The following is a 19,127-nucleotide window of genomic DNA, read 5'->3' on the forward strand; positions in this document are numbered from 1 at the left end:
AGTACTGTAGGCTACTTCAGCTGACTGCTAGCTGCAGTTCAGCAGTTCAAATCTCACCAGCTCAAGGTTGATTCAGCCTTCCATCCTTCTGAGGTTGGTAAAATGAGGATCCAGATTGTTAGGAGCTGTGGCACGACAAAACCGCGCTCGACTAAAGCGCGCCCGATTAAACTGCGTCGCTGACGTCATCAACAGGGTGATAACAGTGAGCGCGGAGAAAGAAGGGTGCTTTAAATAGCGCTTTGAAAGCAAGCCGATTCAAGTTAAGGTAAGGGTTAGGGTTAGGGTTAGGGTTAGGGTTAGGGTTAGGGTTAGGGTTAGGGTTAGGGTTAGGGTTAGGTTAAGGGTTAGGGTTAGGTTTAGGGCTAGGTTAAGGGTTAGGGTTAGGTTAAGGGTTAGGATTAGGTTTAGGGTTGGGTTAAGGGTTAGGGTTAGGTTTAGGGTTAGGTTAAGGGTTAGGTTTAGGATTAGGTTTAGGATTAGGTTTAGGGGGGTTAGGTTTAGGTTTAGGGGTTAATTTTAGGTTTAGCGTTTACAGCGTGCTTCTGTCTCCGCACTGTTGTCGCCCTGTGATGACATCAGCTACACGGTTTCGTCGAGCGCGCTTTAGTCAAATGCGGTTTTGTGGTGGAACCATTAGGAGCAATATACTGACTCTGTAAACTGCTTAGAAACAGCTGTAAAAGTACTATAAAGTAGTATGTAAGTCTAAGTGCTATTGCCATTGCTAAGTACTATTTCTTATTCTGCCTGGAAAAAACAGGGCTATTGGTCTGTCTCTCCAGAACAGTCACAATGAATTTCTCTGAAAGTTCTGGATGAATGGGCACATTTGGCATTTGGGAAAAGAAAAATAGGGGCATGTATTTGGTGCTATCCATATTGTGTACTATATTGGGCACTGAAAATTGATTTTATTCATTGCACGTTTGTATTGACCCAAAGTTAAAGATATCGGGAAAGCTTAAAATCATAATTGTGTTTTATTATAATGTTTTCATTAGGCAATATAGTGAAAAATGTAAAACACATGAAAACTGAAGTGTATTCCTCCTTCCTGTTGACCAGAATACCCTATCACTTAATATTTGATGGGGAAATGCAAATACAGAAAATCAAAGCTGTAATCACTTCTTGTTTTTTTCGTCCATAGTTTCCTTTACAAATCTCATATTGTCATCAGAACAACTCACGGTGGACAAATCTTTGTACTGTGAAGTATGAATAAGACACTGCCTGGACTTCATGTATTAGAAGGGCAATTATAAGTTTAACCCAAACGGAGCATTGTTTACCCCAAAAGAGCCAAGAAAAGTATGATTGGCAGACATGCTGAGCCACTAAAGATCTTTAATTCTGATTTAACCAGACAAACCATGAAATAACTTCATCTTTTTTGTGGTTGTTTTCTGAAATGTTTTGAAGTGTGGTTGTTTAGCAGAAGCAAAATGTTTTTGTTTGGGCATTTATTCTCTCCTTATCTCTTTCCCCAGTAACAACATTTGGTTGTCTTAGTGTGTATTGTTTCTTAAAGAAATTTAAATTCAGGCACCCTTAAATTTATGAGACTCACGTGTGCTAATTTTAATTCATTATATTACTATATTTATGTCCTCAAGAGATAGACCCTGGGTGATATATAGAAACAAAATCATGAAAAAAAAAGCCATGTAATAACACATTGGAACTTCCACAAGGTAAAATGACATCTCCTACTTCCAGATATATCAAAGAAGAAACAGTGACTACCCACTCATCATGAAGTTTTGAAGGCTGGTTTTCACAGCTTTGTGAATTGTAATGACGGGACTTACCTCTAGGAGTAAGATACTTCAAAGAATCAGAGTTTTGCAAAAGGGATCTGTCTTTCGGTATACAACTTCCTCACATCCAAAGGATGGGAACTTAAAAGGTTATCTCTAGATACGTTTATAGGATGTCAGAGTCATTTTTAAGTGGTCCTTAATATAACCAGCTGTACCTTAACCTCAATAAGTGCAAAATGTAAGTGTAAATGGTATAAGCTATGTGATAACTTGTGAGACCTCTACCAATGAGAAATTGTAGATATGGTACTATGCCCAAGACTGTCAGGTTTCCGAAAGATGCCCTAATTAATTCATGTGCCTCAGCCAAGTTTCAAAAGAAAACCAGTCATTTATTAGGAACACCATTTCACAAATACCCCTTTGCAGTCAGATCTGACCTTATTTAAATTATGGGTGAACATTGCCCCCGTTTCTTCCCTCCCCTCAGTCTGTATCATAAATCACATTCTCCAAAGAGCTGCCGGCCTCACAAGGGACATGCTGTAGTAATCTGAGATCTGACTCTGGTGTGGGAATGCGCTCCCCCATTTCCTGACCATGGCAACTTAATAACAGACATACAAATGCTTTATAAGTTGACAGGTAGACAATATTATAATATACCCAGCAAAGTATTTATTAATATTTGCTAATTAATTTTTTCATTGCATAGATCATCTAACAAAGGAAATGCAAGAAAGGCAGAAAAGGACAGAAATATCTTCCTCAATATTATCTACACTTTTTGTATAGAGGTCTCTGACATAACCTTCAAGCTTTTCTTGAAAAAAGTTGAGTATAGAGAGATCTTTTATTGGGAACATATGCTTTTTCATTAGAATTGAGACTAACTCTTCAGTGCCTCACAATCTACTTACCTCAAAGGGAAGTAAGATGTGTATAGAAAGCAAAATATTTGTCCCTCTGCCTGCCTCTGAGTTTGCTAATCTTTGCCTCCTTTCCCTGCATGGTGTAGCAAGCTAAGTATTAGGCTTTGCGATCCCTATCAAGCATTTCCTAAAATAAATCTCTTTTTCTAATAAAGCTATGCACTCACTTACTTATTCATCCTTGCTCAGGTTAGATCTTCCCTCTGTCAAGAATACTAATACAAGCATAGAGGTTACAGTATTTTACCCCAAATATTTTTCCCAAGCAAAAGGGAAGAAAGGAAGAACTTGGGGACAATAAGTCAAAGAAAGAAAAATAAAATTAGAAAAGACAATTGGTCCAATTAAAGTACCGTATTTTTCAGACTACAAGATGCACCGGTGTATAAGATGCACCAAGATTTCGAAGACGTAAGTAAGGAAAAAAAGGTTTTGCCTTCCCTCAGCCCCAAGCAACACTGCAGGCTTCAGCAGGGCTGGGGCAAGGCAAAAATGCCCCATTTTTGCAAAGAACTGTCCATTTTTTGCAAAAACGGGCATTTTTGCCTTGCTCTAGCCCTGCTGATGCTTGCAGAGTACTTTTGGGGGCTGAAGGAAGGAAAAACCCTTCCATTTTTGTGAAAAATGCCTCCATTTTTGAGAAAAACGGCCCATCTTTTGCAAAAATGGGATGCGGGGGCAGAGCTTTGGGAGGCCAAAAATGGATGTATTTGGTGTATAAGACGCACCAACATTTTCAAGCTCTTTGGGGGTGGGAGGTGCATCTTATACTCCAAAAAATATGGTAGTTTGGGAAGAGCAGAGAAGGTCTTGGTGATGATGAGAAGAAAATTCTGTAAACAGAATAAAACAGAAAAATAAAGGATGCTATAAAATCAAACATCCTATATTTTACATTGAATAAAAGTGCAGGTACTCCTCTTTTCTCTCTCTAGATTCCTAGAATTGAAAAACAATGATACTTCTTGTTTCTTTCCCACTTCTTATTTTCTCTGAAGACACCCTGATCTTTTTTCAGCAGTAAACAGTCTTACATCCTGATATGAAGTAATCCAAGGTGTTGCACTGAAAAGACAACTCTTTTCTGTACGAAGTAAGTAACCTTTTCTTTAACTCAACAGCTAGATCTCAGAAAGGGCTGAGACAACTTTCAAACACAACAAATTATAAACTATCCCATAAACTTTAGGGAGAGGGGCAGGGGGCAGGAGGAGAGGAGGAGGAGGAGGAGGGAGGAGGAGGAGGTGGTGGTGGTGGAGGGGGAAGGGAAAGAAGAAGAAAAAGGAAAGAAAGAAAGAAAGAAAGAGAAAGAAAGAAGTTGTTGTTAGGCTGCTATAGAGCACATTCTGATGTTTTTTAACTTTTTTGACCTTGTCACGAGCTTGTAAATGACCTGAGAACCATCATCCCAGGCAAAAAGTTGTTTGTCTCTGTGGTTATAATGAACCATAGCATGATTTGACTGACGTTTGGGGAAACGAAGTACTGTGTTTTCATATGGACTGATGACATCTAAGGTGTCATAAATGCATTCTATTTGAGAGACACCACGCCCTGGTGAGTTGTATACAACATAGAGAGCACCACACATCATGAAAGCAGCTTCTGCATTCTGGCTTCTGCAGGATGTATCCCATGTATATTCCACAGTCATGGTTTCATGGTTGATTTTAGTAATCACAAGCTTTCCAGCAGTATCTGGTTCTGCATGGATTGCCCATAATCCTAGTTCATCCACAGCTAAATCTATTTTAGTAGAAGGGTGAAGTTCGTAGGGAGGTATTTCACCAGCACCCGACAACAGCATCTGATCAGTTGCATTTCTGTTCTGAATATCAAACTTAATTACCTCATTTAAGGAGCCATATTTATGATAAAACAGAAATCCATTATATATAGCATGGCCTGTTCCTTGCCAGGGAAACGGTAGTGCAACTCTACGAGCCAGCTGTTTCTCACCACTTTCTGCAAAAGATCGAATATTTGCAAATTCCATAACAATTTTATTCTTTGTTCCGGGTGAAGAAGTAAATCTTTTGGTAATTCTTGCCAGGGTCTTTCAACCATGAGCCAATTGCATCTCCAGACTTTTGACTATCTTTAGAGATTTGAAGCCTGTGATCATGTCGTTGCAGCCTTAAAAAAAGATAAACAATACGGCATCAACAAAATTAAAAGTTTTAAAATTTTTAATTGCTTTTCTAGTTATTGTTTTATGTTCTATAAACTGCCCAGAGTCACCTATCTGCAGCATATCAATCAATCAAATAAACAAACAAACAGTTCTCTGATGTAGTATCTCAACTTACCCACTTATCAAGGGTGGCTTCTGGCTTCTGCTACTGCCGATTAGCTCAGGAACACGCTTTGGGCGTGCACATGCGCAGTAGAAAAAAATGATTCTGCACATGCGCAGAAGCAAAAAAACAAGATGGGGGTGCCTATGGCACTCCCAATAGAACCAGTTTGGGGGCGTGGCAGGCCAAGTTACTACCTACTCAGCCGAATCGAGCCAAACTGGTAGGAACCCACCTCTGTTACTTACATGAACAAACATAAATGAAGGAAGGGAGCATACACTGCTCACACTTTGGCTGTTTAATTGCCCTCATTCATTGAGCGGTGATGGCGCAGTATTTAGAATGCAGTATTGCAGGCTAATTCTGCTGCCTGCCGATTGCCAACAGATTGACAGTTTGAATCTCACCAGGCTCGAGGTTGACTCTACCTTCCATCCTTCCAATGTCGGTAAAATGAGGAGCCAGATTGTTGGGGCAATATGCTGACTCTGTAAACTGCTTAGAGAGGGCTGTAAAGCACTGTGAAGTGGTATATAAGTATAAGTGCTATTGCTATATTTTTTCATTTTTGCACATTAAAATAGCTAACCTGTTATTTTACAGGCTATCTCTTCTTTGCTGTTCCTAGTTGGGCTACAATCGCTTCCCTCAGAGGCTACTGGGACTAAATAACATGAATGAAGAGTTGCTCTTGAGGTTGCAAAAGTTGTATGCTATCCTTATATATAATTTACATATTTCATAAGAAGCTATCAAACATTCACACCGGGGGAGGCTGAATGTTCTTGTTTTCCACTCTGTCTTTATTTTACTTTCCCTTTGAACTGAAGCTTTTAAGAATAGAAACTTTTTTTCTTTTATTTATTTAGTAAGTTACTCAGGGAACCATTTAAGACTGAAAGTACAGTATAAATCCTTTAAACATAATTTCATTCAATAATATATTTAGTCTCTGTTTCCTCTCAGCATGGTTCATTTAGTACAGTAATCCTGCTATCTTATTTTTGTTGAAAAGTTATGAGTCAGAAAATTCTTCAAGTTGTGTTGGTATTCATATTGTAAGAAAAAAGGCACAAAAGTAGTAATATAGTCAGACATGGAACCTATCTTAATTTTTAAAACACCACACACACACACACACATGTTATATAGGTTCTCAAACTTGCACTTATAAAATGGATCTTTTTGAGGTATCAGAAGCAGAATTTGAAACCTAATGCATTCAAATTTATATACCTTTATAGTACAGTTAGTTACAAATTCAGCTATATATCCTGTGTATATCACACATAGCAAGCAAATAAAGACCAGAGACAGACACACACAGACACACACACACACACACACACTTTGAGGAAAATAATAGTAATCTGAGTCCACAAAGGCATTGTTCTGAACTCAAGAAAGAAGAGAGTCAAGAAAAGTCCATGTAAACAATCCTCAACTCTGACTTGACATTAGAGTAGCTCTGAAAAAAACAAGACCCTCTTTTCCTATTAAGTGAACAATGCATGCCATTTGATAGACAGAAGGTTTGTTAAAACCTTGCTGGATTCCAGGACACAGGTATATTTTTGTTAGCCCATATTTTGTTAGTTTGATTACAATGTACTTCCGTTATGATAAGGTGACCAGACGTCCCGCTTTTGGCGGGACACCCCCGCTTTTTGATGCATTTTCCCGCGTCCCGCCCGCTTTTTAAAAAGGCACGCTTTTTTTGGCGCTTGCAGCTCCCGCCCATCAGCTGCTGGGCTGGCTCATCGTTCTGTTCTATGCTACCACCTACAAATTTAAGCCAGCCCAGCCTGCCGCTCACTGATTTGATTGGCTGGACTTCAGCCAATCAGTGAGCTGGCCAACCAGCTCACTGATTGGCTGGACTCCTTAGCTGAGGACGCATGCGCGAGTCTCCATTTTATTTCGTCTTTGTTTTGGGCAGCTGCGCTTACTCACTGGTGGTGAGTAATCATGTTTTGTATTAAATTTGGTACCGTGGGAATCGGGAGGCGCTGGGCTGGGGGAAGGAGACAGCCCCCCTTGCGGAGTTCGCAGCCAGCCCCTGTGCTGCGCTGGAACGGGCGGCAAAACCTCTGGAACCACGTGGAAGTTCTCGGGCGGCTGCTCCCAGCTCTCCTGCCCCGGAGGGAGCAGCCGCCGGCGGCGGCGGAAGAGGAAGCAGCCCGGCGTCACTGCTCGCCGCGCGCTCCCCTCGCTCACGGCCAGGCTTTGGTGCTGCCTTTCCCGCTCTGTGCGTGCTGCCCAGACCAGACCTCTTTTCCTTCCGTGGAGTCCGTTCGTGAATCAATGGGATTCGCCGCGGAAGGAAGGAGAGGTCGTGGCAGCGGCAGACGCCAGCAGAGAACGTCCCCTCGCTTCTGGGCCTCCCCGCTGCTGTCCCGACCTCTCTTCCTTCCGTGGAGCCGTTTGTGAATCAATGGGATTCGCCGCGGAAGGAAGAGAGGTCGTGGCAGCGGCAGACGCCAGAGAGAACGTCCCCCTCGCTTCTGGGCCTCCCCGCTGCTGTCCTGACCTCTCTTCCTTCCGTGGAGTCCGTTCGTGAATCCATGGATTCGCCACGGAAGAAGAGAGGTCGTGGCAGCGGCAGACGCCAGCAGAGAAGTCCCCTCGCTTCTGGGCCTCCCTGCTGCTGTCCCGACCTCTCTTCCTTCCATGGAGTCCGTTCGTGAATCCATCGGATTCGCCGCGGAAGGAAAGAGATGTCGGGGGAGCGGCGGACGCCAGCAGAGAACGTCCCCTCGCTTCTGGGCCTCCCCGCTGCTGTCCTGACCTCTCTTCCTTCCGTGGAGTCCGTTTGTGAATCAATGGGATTCGCCGCGGAAGGAAGAGATGTCGGGGGAGCGGCGGACGCCAGCAGAGAACGTCCCCTCACTTCTGGGCCTCCCCGCTGCTGTCCCGACCTCTCTTCCTTCCGTGGAGTCCGTTCGTGAATCCATGGGATTCGCCGCGGAAGGAAGAGATGTCGGGGGGAGCGGCGGACGCCAGCAGAGAACGTCCCCTCGCTTCTGGGCCTCCCCACTGCTGTCCCGATCTCTCTTCCTTCCGTGGAGTCGTTCGTGAATCCATGGGATTCGCCGCGGAAGGAAGAGATGTCGGGGGAGCGGCGCCGCCAGCAGAGAACGTCCCCTCGCTTCTGGGCCTCCCCGCTGCTGTCCCGATCTCTCTTCCTTCCGTGGAGTCCGTTCGTGAATCCATGGGATTCGCCACGGAAGGAAGAGATGTCGGGGGAGCGGCGCCACCAGCAGAGAACGTCCCCTCGCTTCTGGGCCTCCCCGCTGCTGTCCCGATCTCTCTTCCTTCCATGGAGTTCCGTTCGTGAATCCATGGGATTCGCCGCGGGAAGGAAGAGAGATCGGGACAGCAGCGGGGATATCGGGGAGCAGCGGACGCCAGCAGAGAACGTCCTCTGGCTTCTGGGGCTCCCCGCTGCTGTCTGTGGATCAATGGATTCTGTTAAGGTTACAACTGGAGGTGTTGGACGAATCTTAAAAGATGAAACTTTATTAAAACGTTTGACTTAACTAATAAACAAACTAATCCAACCTAAATGTAGAGGAGGAGAAGAAGGGGGGGATTTAAAAAGAGCAGAGGAAAAAGAAAAGAAAGCATGAAGAAAACATAAAGAAAGGGATGGGAGGGAGGGAAGGAAGGAAGGCAGTTTATGTTGAAACAGAAAATATTATATAAGGAAGAAAATGGAAATAACTTAGGAAGGAAGGAAGGAAGGAAGGAAGAAGGAATTGCACTTAATATTGAAGGAAAAGAGAATGAAGGAAAAAGTATTGGAAGGATTGAAAGAAGGAAGGAGGAACAAAGAATTACACTTAATATTGAAATGGAAAGAAAATATAATGAATGAAAGAAGAAGTATAGGAAGGAAGGAAGGAAGAAACAAGACTGTTGAAACAGAAAAGATAATATAGGAAGAAAATGGAAAGACGTATAGGAAGGAAGGAAGGACGAAAGGAAGACAATGTTGAAATGGAAAAGAATATAAGGAGAAGAAATGGAAAAATTATAGGAAGAAAGGAAGAAATGTACTTAATATTGAAACAGACAAGGGAATGAAGGAAAAAATATTGGAAGGATTGAAAGAACAAGGTTTTCCTTGTATGGGATTGATAGTGTCATTCTTAAATTTATTCCCCAAAATTTTTCCCATTTGTCTAGTTCAATGTATAGCCAAAGTTCTGTGCCCATTTATCATTGGTTCTTTTACAGTTTCCAAGTTCCTCTTCCATTTGATACTTCAAGAGGAATTTGTATATTTTCCCTATCATCTTCTGTCCAGACTTTGAATATTTATTCAATTTGTGTGGTTCTGTTTCAATACCATATATTTTAGTGTCTTTATTGTATTTAGTTTTAATTTGCAGGTAGGTTAGCCAGTCACCTTTCATATTCTGATCTGCCAATTCTCAATTGTTTAAAATTTCCCTGTCTGTCATTAGATCTCTGTATCTTAGAATTTGTTCCAATCTGTAAAATTTGGGTGTGTCGTTCTTTCTGTTGGTGATAGCCAATTGGGGTTTTCACATAGTGGATTTTTTTTGATTTGAGCCATTGTTGCAGTAAAGTTCTAATTAAATGATTTTGAAAGTATTTGTGCGTTTTATGTTGTCATTCATTCCATAAGAAATTATGCAGCCTGCCTGCAGGTCAGGGCCTTCTAAGATCAGAATTCTTTTATTCTTTAACTCAATCCAATCCTTCATCTTGTCATTGTTACTGCAGTTGCGTATATATAGGCTCCCTGTGTGCTTCCATCCATCCCTACGAAGATCTGCTGACTCTGCCTGCCTGCTGGTAAGTGAGCTGGGTTTTTTCTTTTATTTTTTTAATGTATTTTAAAATAATATTTTATTTATTGTGCATATGATTTTTAAAAATAGTGTATTCTGTGTTGATTCTTTTTTTAAATTGTCTTAAACTATTTAAAAAAGATTCTATCCAAAATAAATTGAAACAAGCCATTTTTAAAATTTCTATGCACAATACTTTGAAATGGACTCAGGAGTCATGATTGACACTGAGTGAATTTGCACTTTTAATATCAGGAAGATACAATGGCATTGAAAAAAGTGACTGGTGACCATTTTTTCACACTTAGCGACCGTTGCGACCATTTTTCACACTTAGCGACCGTTGCAGCATCCTCATGGTCACGTGATCAAATTTTGTTTGGCAACAGATTCGTATTTATGCTGGTTTCAGTGTCCTGGGGTGACCTTTTGACAAAAAAATTTTTTTTAATCAAGCCCCTCCCCCCCCCCCCCCCCGGTCAAGGGCGTCCCTCTTTTCCAATCTGAAATCTGGTCACCTTACGTTATGATTTAGTCATACAGAACACAGGATTGCCAAAGGCTATATGGATAGAGAACAGGCCATTTAAACAAACCCACACAGAAACAGCACTCAAAGTAAACAGCCCTTCTGGAAGGATGCTGTAGTTAGTAGAAAACATAAAACAGCCTCCGTCATGTAACTACCATCCTGGTTAAAAGATTGATCCAGATTAATGGAAAAGAATGGAAATGTTTCCATTCCGTATAAGGGGAGCTATGTTGCTGAATCCCAATAGTTTAGGCTTAGGTTTGAGACGTGACTAATGGTTAATGCTTAATTTCAAAAACAGAACAAACAATACTTGCACTCCACCACAACATTCAAAATAAAGCATCCTGGATCAAAAATTAAAAAATTAGTGGCTCAAGACATTTTTTGTTTGTTTTTGGCGCAGTTCTTCAGTCTGTCAGTCTGAGGCTTGGAAAGGAGTGTTTTCTGATCAGCCTGCAAGATAAATTTTGTGCCTGCAAAGTAACTCTCATCAGAAAGAATTGGATAACAGATGGTACAATCTAAATCTGTAATATGAAGTCAGGGAAAGGAGATTGGGGTTTCGAGCCTGCAAAAATGGAGACATTGCCCCGAAGATTGTGTTGGCCCCCAGTCTGTGGAACACATCGCTTTGGAAATATATTTCTGTTGCGACTTTGCAAAACTGTTAAGATAATGCCATTTTAAAGGTGTTTCTAGCTCGATTTTGATTATAAAATGACTGTACTGTTGCATTATTTTTGCTGGGGAAGTTCACGTTGGTTATGTGTTTTATTATAATTTGATTAGTTGCATATGCTTTTAACTCTATTAATATAAATTTCTAGAAGTCTTGGAAGCTGTACACAAATATATTTAAAAGATAAATAAAAGAGATTGGTGCGATTTTGGCCTGTATGTTTTGCACAGAAGACATATTTGTGAATGTATGTTTCACAAAACAGGAGATTTGTCAATTATAATTTCTTTACAAATATGAACATATTCTAAATATATTTTATTCTTACATTGCAGAAATGGGTTCCTACCGGTTCGGACCGGTTTGCCCAAGTAGGTAGTAACTTGGCCTGCCACACCAATGGTGGGTTGTAGGTGGTACGCCCCAGTACAGGCGTACTGGTGCCTGCCGGGAGCACTGGGTACCGTTCCGATATTGTGGTCCGGAGGGCCCGCCCCCCTGCCTGAGTTCCTTACCTGTATTTGAGCTCTTCGGTGCTTCCGCACACGGAGTGTACGGCACTTGCAACAACACTCTGCCGAGCAGCTGGAGTGTCACGGAGGCATCGCGGAGGCGCATGGAGATAAGGACACATGCGCACGTGCATGTGGGGAACGCCGGGCCCCGTTGCACTGTACCAGTTGCAATGCAATCTGGAACCGACACACTGTGCCATGCCCCCGAATTGGTTGTATCGGTGGCACCTATGGGGCCACCATCTTGTTTTTTTATTGCTGCACATGGGCGCATAGTGTGCATCAAGCACATTGAGTGTGTGATCATGTCCCCGAGCGAATTGGCACATCCCTGAGTGGCAGTAGAAGAAGCAGGAACCCACCCCTGTTACATTGTGTATTATTGCATTGGTGTTTTTGAGTGCTTATTGCTAATTCTGAAAGCTTCATTTTAATCGGAACATTAATCAAAAGAGATAAACTAATTCAGATTTAAATTTTAAAGCATCCCTTTTATAGTTAGTGAGAAGCATAAAAATGGAGTTTTCTATATTGGCACCCCTAATATATTAAGTTACATGGCAACATTTCTTAGTGGATTTAGACAAATGTCTAATTTAGTCACATTGGGTGGGAAAATAAAAAAAATAGAGAAATTTGTCCTTTGCCTCAAAAAGAATTCTAATTTAAAAAGACCTGTCAAATAATACAGCAATTTTAAGTTCAATAGCTTAAGCTACAGTCTGAATTCAATCAGAAAATAAATTCGTTTCAAATCTGTAGGACTTAAATCTGAGCCAGAAGAATTACATTGTTAGGCGTGAAATTGTGGGGCTTCAGGTTTGGGTTGCATCAGAGTTTGGAGAAGGATGTATTATATTATTTAAAAATGAAATTAGGGTTTTTTCAGAAAGAAACTCTGCATACTGTAATTTTTGTTATATCATTGGTAGCATCAGGATGTACTTAATTTAGTATAAATATTAATAGTGGCCAGATAATTTAGTGTAGACATTTCTTGTTAGATGACATTAATTGTAAGGCTCTATCAGATGTTTTGATAATTCAGCTTAAAATACTAAAGATATTTCCGGGAAGGAAAATTTCCTTATGTATGTGTATTTTTATTGTTTCCATTACCTTCCCCCCTTCTTATTGTTGCCAAATGTTTGACAATATTTTTTCCTTGTTTGTGACTTATTTTATTCATTTTAATTTTTCTAACTTTAACTTAGCCATCAAGGAATGTTAGAATGAATATATTAGCAAATTCAATCTTGAACATTCAGGAGTGAGGCATTGAAATTTTTTTCAGCTCCCCAGCTAATTTATATGCCTGTTTGCAGGACAGTATAGTATTATGCTAAGAGTAGCAAGAGTTCTTAAAACACTGTGTGAGACTGCTGCCATTATTCTCATGAAATTGATTTTAGGCATGTAATAAGATCATTCCTGAAAACAGGAAGTCCTGACTTACAACCTTGATTAGTGATCATTGGAAGTTACAACAGCACTGAAAAAATTGACTTACAACCAATGCTTACACTTACCATCATTGCACATTCCTATGACACATGATCAAAATTCAGGCATTTAGCAACTGCCGTGTGTTTACGAAGGTTGCCGCATTCTGGGGTCACTGTGATCATCACACCTGCAACATTCCCAGCTGGTTCCGACAAGCAGTCAATGGGGAAGCTCAATTCACTTAACAATTTCATGATTTTACCTAATGACCGCTTTTGATCCACTTAACAACTGTTGCAAAAAGTTGTAAAGTTGTAAAATTGGGCACAACTCACTTAACTTGCTTAAGTAATGGAAATTCTGGTCCAACTATGGTTGCAAGTTAAGGAATGTCAGAATATTCATGAAATGCTAGAGACATGGTAACAAGGTCAGCCAATGAATAGACATGGTAACAGGTCAGCCAATGGGGCTTGTTTGGAAAACAGAAACTTAAGCAAGAAGTCTCGGCATGGCTTAGCTCGGTGCTCAGCTCTAAAACTGACAACTAGTCTGTCTGCAACTCTGAACTGAAACAAAACTGTTCTCTCCTCTGCCTGGGTTTTGCCTGTAACTACTACCATGTTGGAGAATCTACTATTGGTACTGTAAATTTACTAATGTGTTATTATGTATATTAACAAATTAATGCATTCTGCTAAATCAGTTATCTCTGTGTGCTTTCTGGATGTGATTTCTGCAACAAACTCTGGCAAGGAGTATGTATACATTGCATGCACAAGCCCAACTATAAAACCATAAGTCTGCATTTTCAATATTATGAGTAGACTGCCTTACTTGCATTCAGCATGAGCTTGATCTTTGTCTTGGACTCTTGTTCTTCTGTTAATTGCTGCTCCAAAAGGTCTTCATCAATCTCCACACATGGGCTGGGGGATTCCTTGCAGATTCAAAGTAGTCAATGTCTCTCTGAGCTCTTTCCACTCTTGTTAGCAAATGGTCTACATCATTCTTCAGCACAGTCTTTAGAACGTTGAGGCCTTCTAGATGTGACATCAGCTTCTTTGAAACTGCCGGAATTCTTCTACATAATCAGTTATATCTTGATTGCATTTGTTCAGTCGGTTCTTAATTAGAACACAGCAATAATCAGTTTAAGTGTTGGCTCCAAACTAAATGTTTACTAGAGCTGTGGATGGTTCAATCAGTATTTCAAAGAAGGGCTTAATACTTGCATGACTGTAGCATCTCTCTCCTGTTTGTTAAAAAGTGTATCTTTGTTAAAAAGGTGTAACATGCTATAGCATGAACTTATAAAATGATGCAGCCTGCTTTAAAACTGCATTAAAATGTTATGTCTTTTAGTGATCTGAAGTCTGAAAAAGGTATGTCTGCATTGAGTAATTCAGAGCTATTCTTGTTCACACAAGTCTGAAACAATTCTGAATGATTTTTATAATGTACACACCTCTAAAGTTATGCAATTTTTTAAAATTTTATTAAGGAAATTTACAATGGCCACCCAATTCACTACAGTGATTCAGGTGGCTTTAAAAGGTAAAGCTAAAGGTTTTCCCTGCACGTATGTGCCTAGTGTTCCCAACTCTAGGGGGCGGTGCTCATCTCCATTTCAAAGCCGAAGAGCCAACGCTGTCCGAAGACATCTCCATGGTCATGTGGCTGGCATGACTAAATGCCGAAGGCACAGGGAACACTGTTACCTTCCCACCAAAGATGGTCCCTATTTTTCTACTTGCATTTTTTACGTGCTTTCAAATTGCTAGGTTGGCAGAAGCTGGGACAAATAACAGGAGCTCACTCTGTTACATGCTGCTAGGGATTCGAACCGTTGAACTGCCAACCTTTCTGATTGACAAGTTCAGCGTCTTACCCACTGAGCCTTCCCACATCCAAGTGGCTTACGGGAATATAATTATTCTCTTTCCATTTCAATTGAATTCATGTAATGCTCTTCTATCCTCAATAATTCTAATTTCTGCTTAATCTACTACTCTCATTACTTCCAGATCAACATGAAGGGAACAAACTCTAAAGTGCAGAGGAACAGATGATGGAGATGCAGAAAGTCCCACTGAGAAATTACAAGGCAACCACAGAAGGTTTTCTGAATACAAAAACACTTCAGGAATTGCTGGACATTCAGCTGAGATTTCCTCAGGTCCGATTTTACACAATTTGATGAAGTACTTCTCCTTTCCTCAGAGTCATTCATTTTGTCATCTGATCTCTGAGTCCCCAATATGCATTCAAAACAAACTGATAATACATTTGGGGGGGGGGGGACGGAACTCAGGGATGTGATTAATTGTTTTATACAGGGTGTTCAGTGCAGTGTTGGCTGAAATCTGAGTGTCCCTGAATGTACCTGTATGACACTGAATTTTTCATATTACATAAAACAGATACTTAACCCCAAGTACTTGATGTTGAAGTGGACATTTAAGTATACAATTAAAACAAGTCACCTTTTTATATTTTTTAAAAGGGATCACTTGTCCCATTTTGGGCTTAAAGGATGCTGGCCACAGTGGTGTATTTACCATTAAGCAGACTAAGCCCGTGGTTAGGGCACCAGGCCAAAGGGAGCACCACAAAATGGAGGAAAGAAAGAAAAAACAATGAAGATTTGTACAGTGTGTACAACGGAGGGCGGGCACCAAGATTTGTCAGGCTTAGGGCACCAGTGAGCCTTAATTCGCCACTGGTTTGGTTAATAGCTTCTGTAGAATTTCAGCAACAGCATAATCTTTTCTTTTAGGAAGTTGTAAAAATAGGAGTTGTTCTGGCAACGGATAGCAGTGAGGACCCCTGCTGATCCAGATGCTGCACATCTGGAAACGGGAGGGAGCGAAAGAAAAAGGCATCTGAGAATCTTTCTTGGGAATGAGTTTGCAATTCTTCTGTTAGACAATTTGAGGGGGGGGGGACCCAAACTATCTCTGTATTGAAAATGGGAGTACAGAGATTGCACCTGTGTGAGCATTTATTTGTAAGTGAAAAACAGGTACAACATGAGAGTATTTAGATGGCTGTGAATTCATGGAAGAAGGGGTATGAGAACATGGTGTTTTCACTGTAATTTAATTTTTCGCAGGTGAATATAATTCCATATGTTAGGATTGCACATTCTGTCACTCCTGAAAAACATGGCAAATAGGAAGTCTGATCTACAAAAGAATAATTTTGCACATTTGATTTCAGCAACAAATACCATGTTTTTCGGAGTATAAGACACGGGTTTTTTTCCTCAAAAAAGAGGCCTGAAAATCTGAGTGAATCTTATACATCGAATAACAGCATTTTTTTTGCTCCCGGAAGCCCTGCGCCCTTCACAAAAATGGTCGTGCATACCCTTAAGGAGGCTTTCAAAGAGCTTCTGGGAGCTGGGGAGGGCAGAAATGACCAAAAAAAAGGGCCATTTTTTGCCCTCACCAGCCCCCAGAAGCACTCTATAAGCCTCATAAGGCTATGCATGCAATTCCTTTGGCAAAAAAACGGGCCTGTTTTCACAAAACACAGGCTGTTTTTGCTCGTTTTTGCCCCCCTTCCAGGAGCACTCTGCAATACCCCAAGGCTATTCTTGCCTTTTATTTGAAAAAGAATTGGCCCATTTTCGTGAAAAACGGGCCGTTTGGGGGAGGTTTGCAGAGTGTAAAAACTTTTTTTTCTTTTTCGGAAAGCTCTTTAGTTAGAGTGATTGATGAGAATTATATTGATTAAGTGCTGTGCCAGCAGAAACAAGTTCTGCTGCAGGTTATCAGCGATTTCCTTCTCCAGCACATGGATAAATACACCTGGAAACATCTACCTATCTACCTACCTACCTTCCTACCTACCTACCTACCTACCTACCTACCTACCTACCTACTCTCTCTCTCCTTACTACCTATCTACTCTCTCTCTCCCTATCTACCTACTGTATTTCTCTCTCTCCCTCTATCCCTCTACCTACCTACCTACCTACAGACCAACCGACCAACCGACCGTACTTCTTTCTCTATCCCTCTATCTACCTATCTACCTACCTACTCTCTCTCTCCCTACCTACCTACTGTATTCTCTTTCTTTCTATCCCTCTATCTACTTATCTACCTACCTACTCTCTCTCCCTCCCTCCCTACTGTATTTTTTCTCTCCCTCCCTCCTCTATCTACCTGCCTACTCTCTCTCTCCCTCCTTACCTACTGTATTTCTCTCTTTCTCTCTCTATCCCTCTATCTACCTACTACCTACCCTCTCTCTCTCTCCCTACCTCCCTACTGTATTTCTCTCTCTTATCCCTCTATCTACCCACCTACTTTAAAAAAATTGCCTCGTCACAAACCTTGGTGTGTCTTATACTCCGAAAAATATGGTACTAGTCAATGGTTACGTCCCCAGCAGGGCTAGGATTGGCTTTAAATGAAACCAGGATTTGAGTAATAATTAAGATGTATTTGCTCCCAGACACTTTAGTCCAGATTCCTTTAACTCTTTTACCTTATCATCCACAGGGATAGGTTCATTTACCACTTTCTCACTCCTTTTTCTAACAACCTCCTCCAGAAAGGTAAGATTTGAGATAAGTTGATAGTTGTAAGGTTGACTGAGTCAAAGGGTAGCCTCTTGAGGTATGAACTTTTTTTTTTTCTGGCATGAAAACAACCACTATGTCAGGCAGGTGTGAATCTTTTAGACACAATACCAGGAAAAAATCTGGGTTTCCTGTCTCCTCTGTTCAATGACACACCACCTACACTAGATGATTTTGCTTTATAAAATGTCCATATAGTCACAGTTCATAAACTATTCACAGAACACTGGCTTCTCAAAAGCGGGGGGGGGGGGGGGGGGTTGACACAAGGAAAAGACAGCTGTCTCAGCAGTAGTTACACTGCAATCTCTTGACTTTCTGTTTGGATTCTGCTGGTTTTAATGAAGTTTACTATAGAGGAGTCATAAGTTTGCCAGTGATAAGAGGCAAACTGAGGATAAGAGCTGTTGAATACAAGGGCACATGGTTTAAATGCACATATAATTTAACCACATATAACATAAACATTTGCAAACTCAGATACTCTGGATGTTGCTTATTCACAGTCTTCTCAATTTAGTGTGGCTAATAGTGAGGAACTGTGTGGCCCAGGAAATTCCTGACAGCACAGATTTGTCTCTGTGACATTACAAAATATTCATAATATTGGTATTCTAATTGGCATGTAAATTGCCTGTTTTAATGAAATTGTTGTTTTATGTTCAGTAATTTGGCAGATTCATAGAATTATTTTAAGAAATATCTGGCTATTTATATTCCAGAAATAAATATAGACATTGAATATTATTTACTTACACTGAACCTCCAGATGACTACAAATAGAGATTTTTAATTCCTGTTTAAGGAGCACCTGGAATATTTGTGGCATTTAATCTTATGTAAACAGCCAGATGGATCTGCTCCTAAAGATTAAGAATATTTTAAGAATATATCTACTTCTAAACTGCTCTTCCATTTGGATCATCATTAGCAAGTATCTGAGACATAATCTAGCAACTTTAGATCAAGCATGCCACTCCTCTCCCATCATCTTCAAGTGAACTTAAAATTAGATAGACTTTATTAGAATCGTACCCACTGCAGATGTGCACATTTTACAGGGTAATAAATTTATTAGGAGCAACAGTAATCTTAACTTTCTTCATAAACAACACTCTGCTTGGTAGTTTGTCAAACTTGGAATTCTGCATAAAAAGTAGTTTGTTTTAAATGAAAACAGTTGATTTCCCCAAAAGTGATGGACTATAAGTCCCGTACAAAAAAACACCAATTCAACATATATTCAAACTGTATGGATGACACTTACCTCCATTGAGCTAATTCGGCGATCTATATAATGCACAAGTTCAGCATCTTGCATAATATATTGTGCTTCTATTCTGATGCATGTAAAAACGGAACAAGTAAAAATCCAAGCTGTATTGCTGCCATTCTTTCATTAAATCCTCAGAAGTAATTGAAAGGAAACCCTCCAAAGCTAACAAGCAGGGTAAAGTTTATTTAGCACAATGATATAGATGTGCACACATAAAGAGACAATCCGCATGCAAAGTCTGAATGATTTTAAAATGGTCTGTTC

General features: G+C 40.6%; 1 protein-coding gene across 1 annotated transcript; it reads right to left on the reverse strand.

The window, feature by feature from the left end:
* Positions 1-3,993: 3,993 nt before the first annotated feature.
* OLFML1 (olfactomedin like 1) lies at positions 3,994-19,124 on the reverse strand. Its single transcript, XM_032225948.1, is given in 6 exon segments — positions 3,994-4,715; positions 4,717-4,781; positions 4,784-4,834; positions 13,831-13,930; positions 13,933-14,120; positions 18,855-19,124. Coding segments are annotated over 5 exon segments (1,026 nt in total). The 5' UTR covers positions 14,050-14,120; positions 18,855-19,124; the 3' UTR covers positions 3,994-4,022.
* Between the last annotated feature and the right edge of the window lie 3 nt (positions 19,125-19,127).

Source organism: Thamnophis elegans, chromosome 1, assembly GCF_009769535.1.
Source record: "Thamnophis elegans isolate rThaEle1 chromosome 1, rThaEle1.pri, whole genome shotgun sequence".
NCBI classification, from domain to species: Eukaryota; Metazoa; Chordata; class Lepidosauria; order Squamata; family Colubridae; genus Thamnophis; species Thamnophis elegans.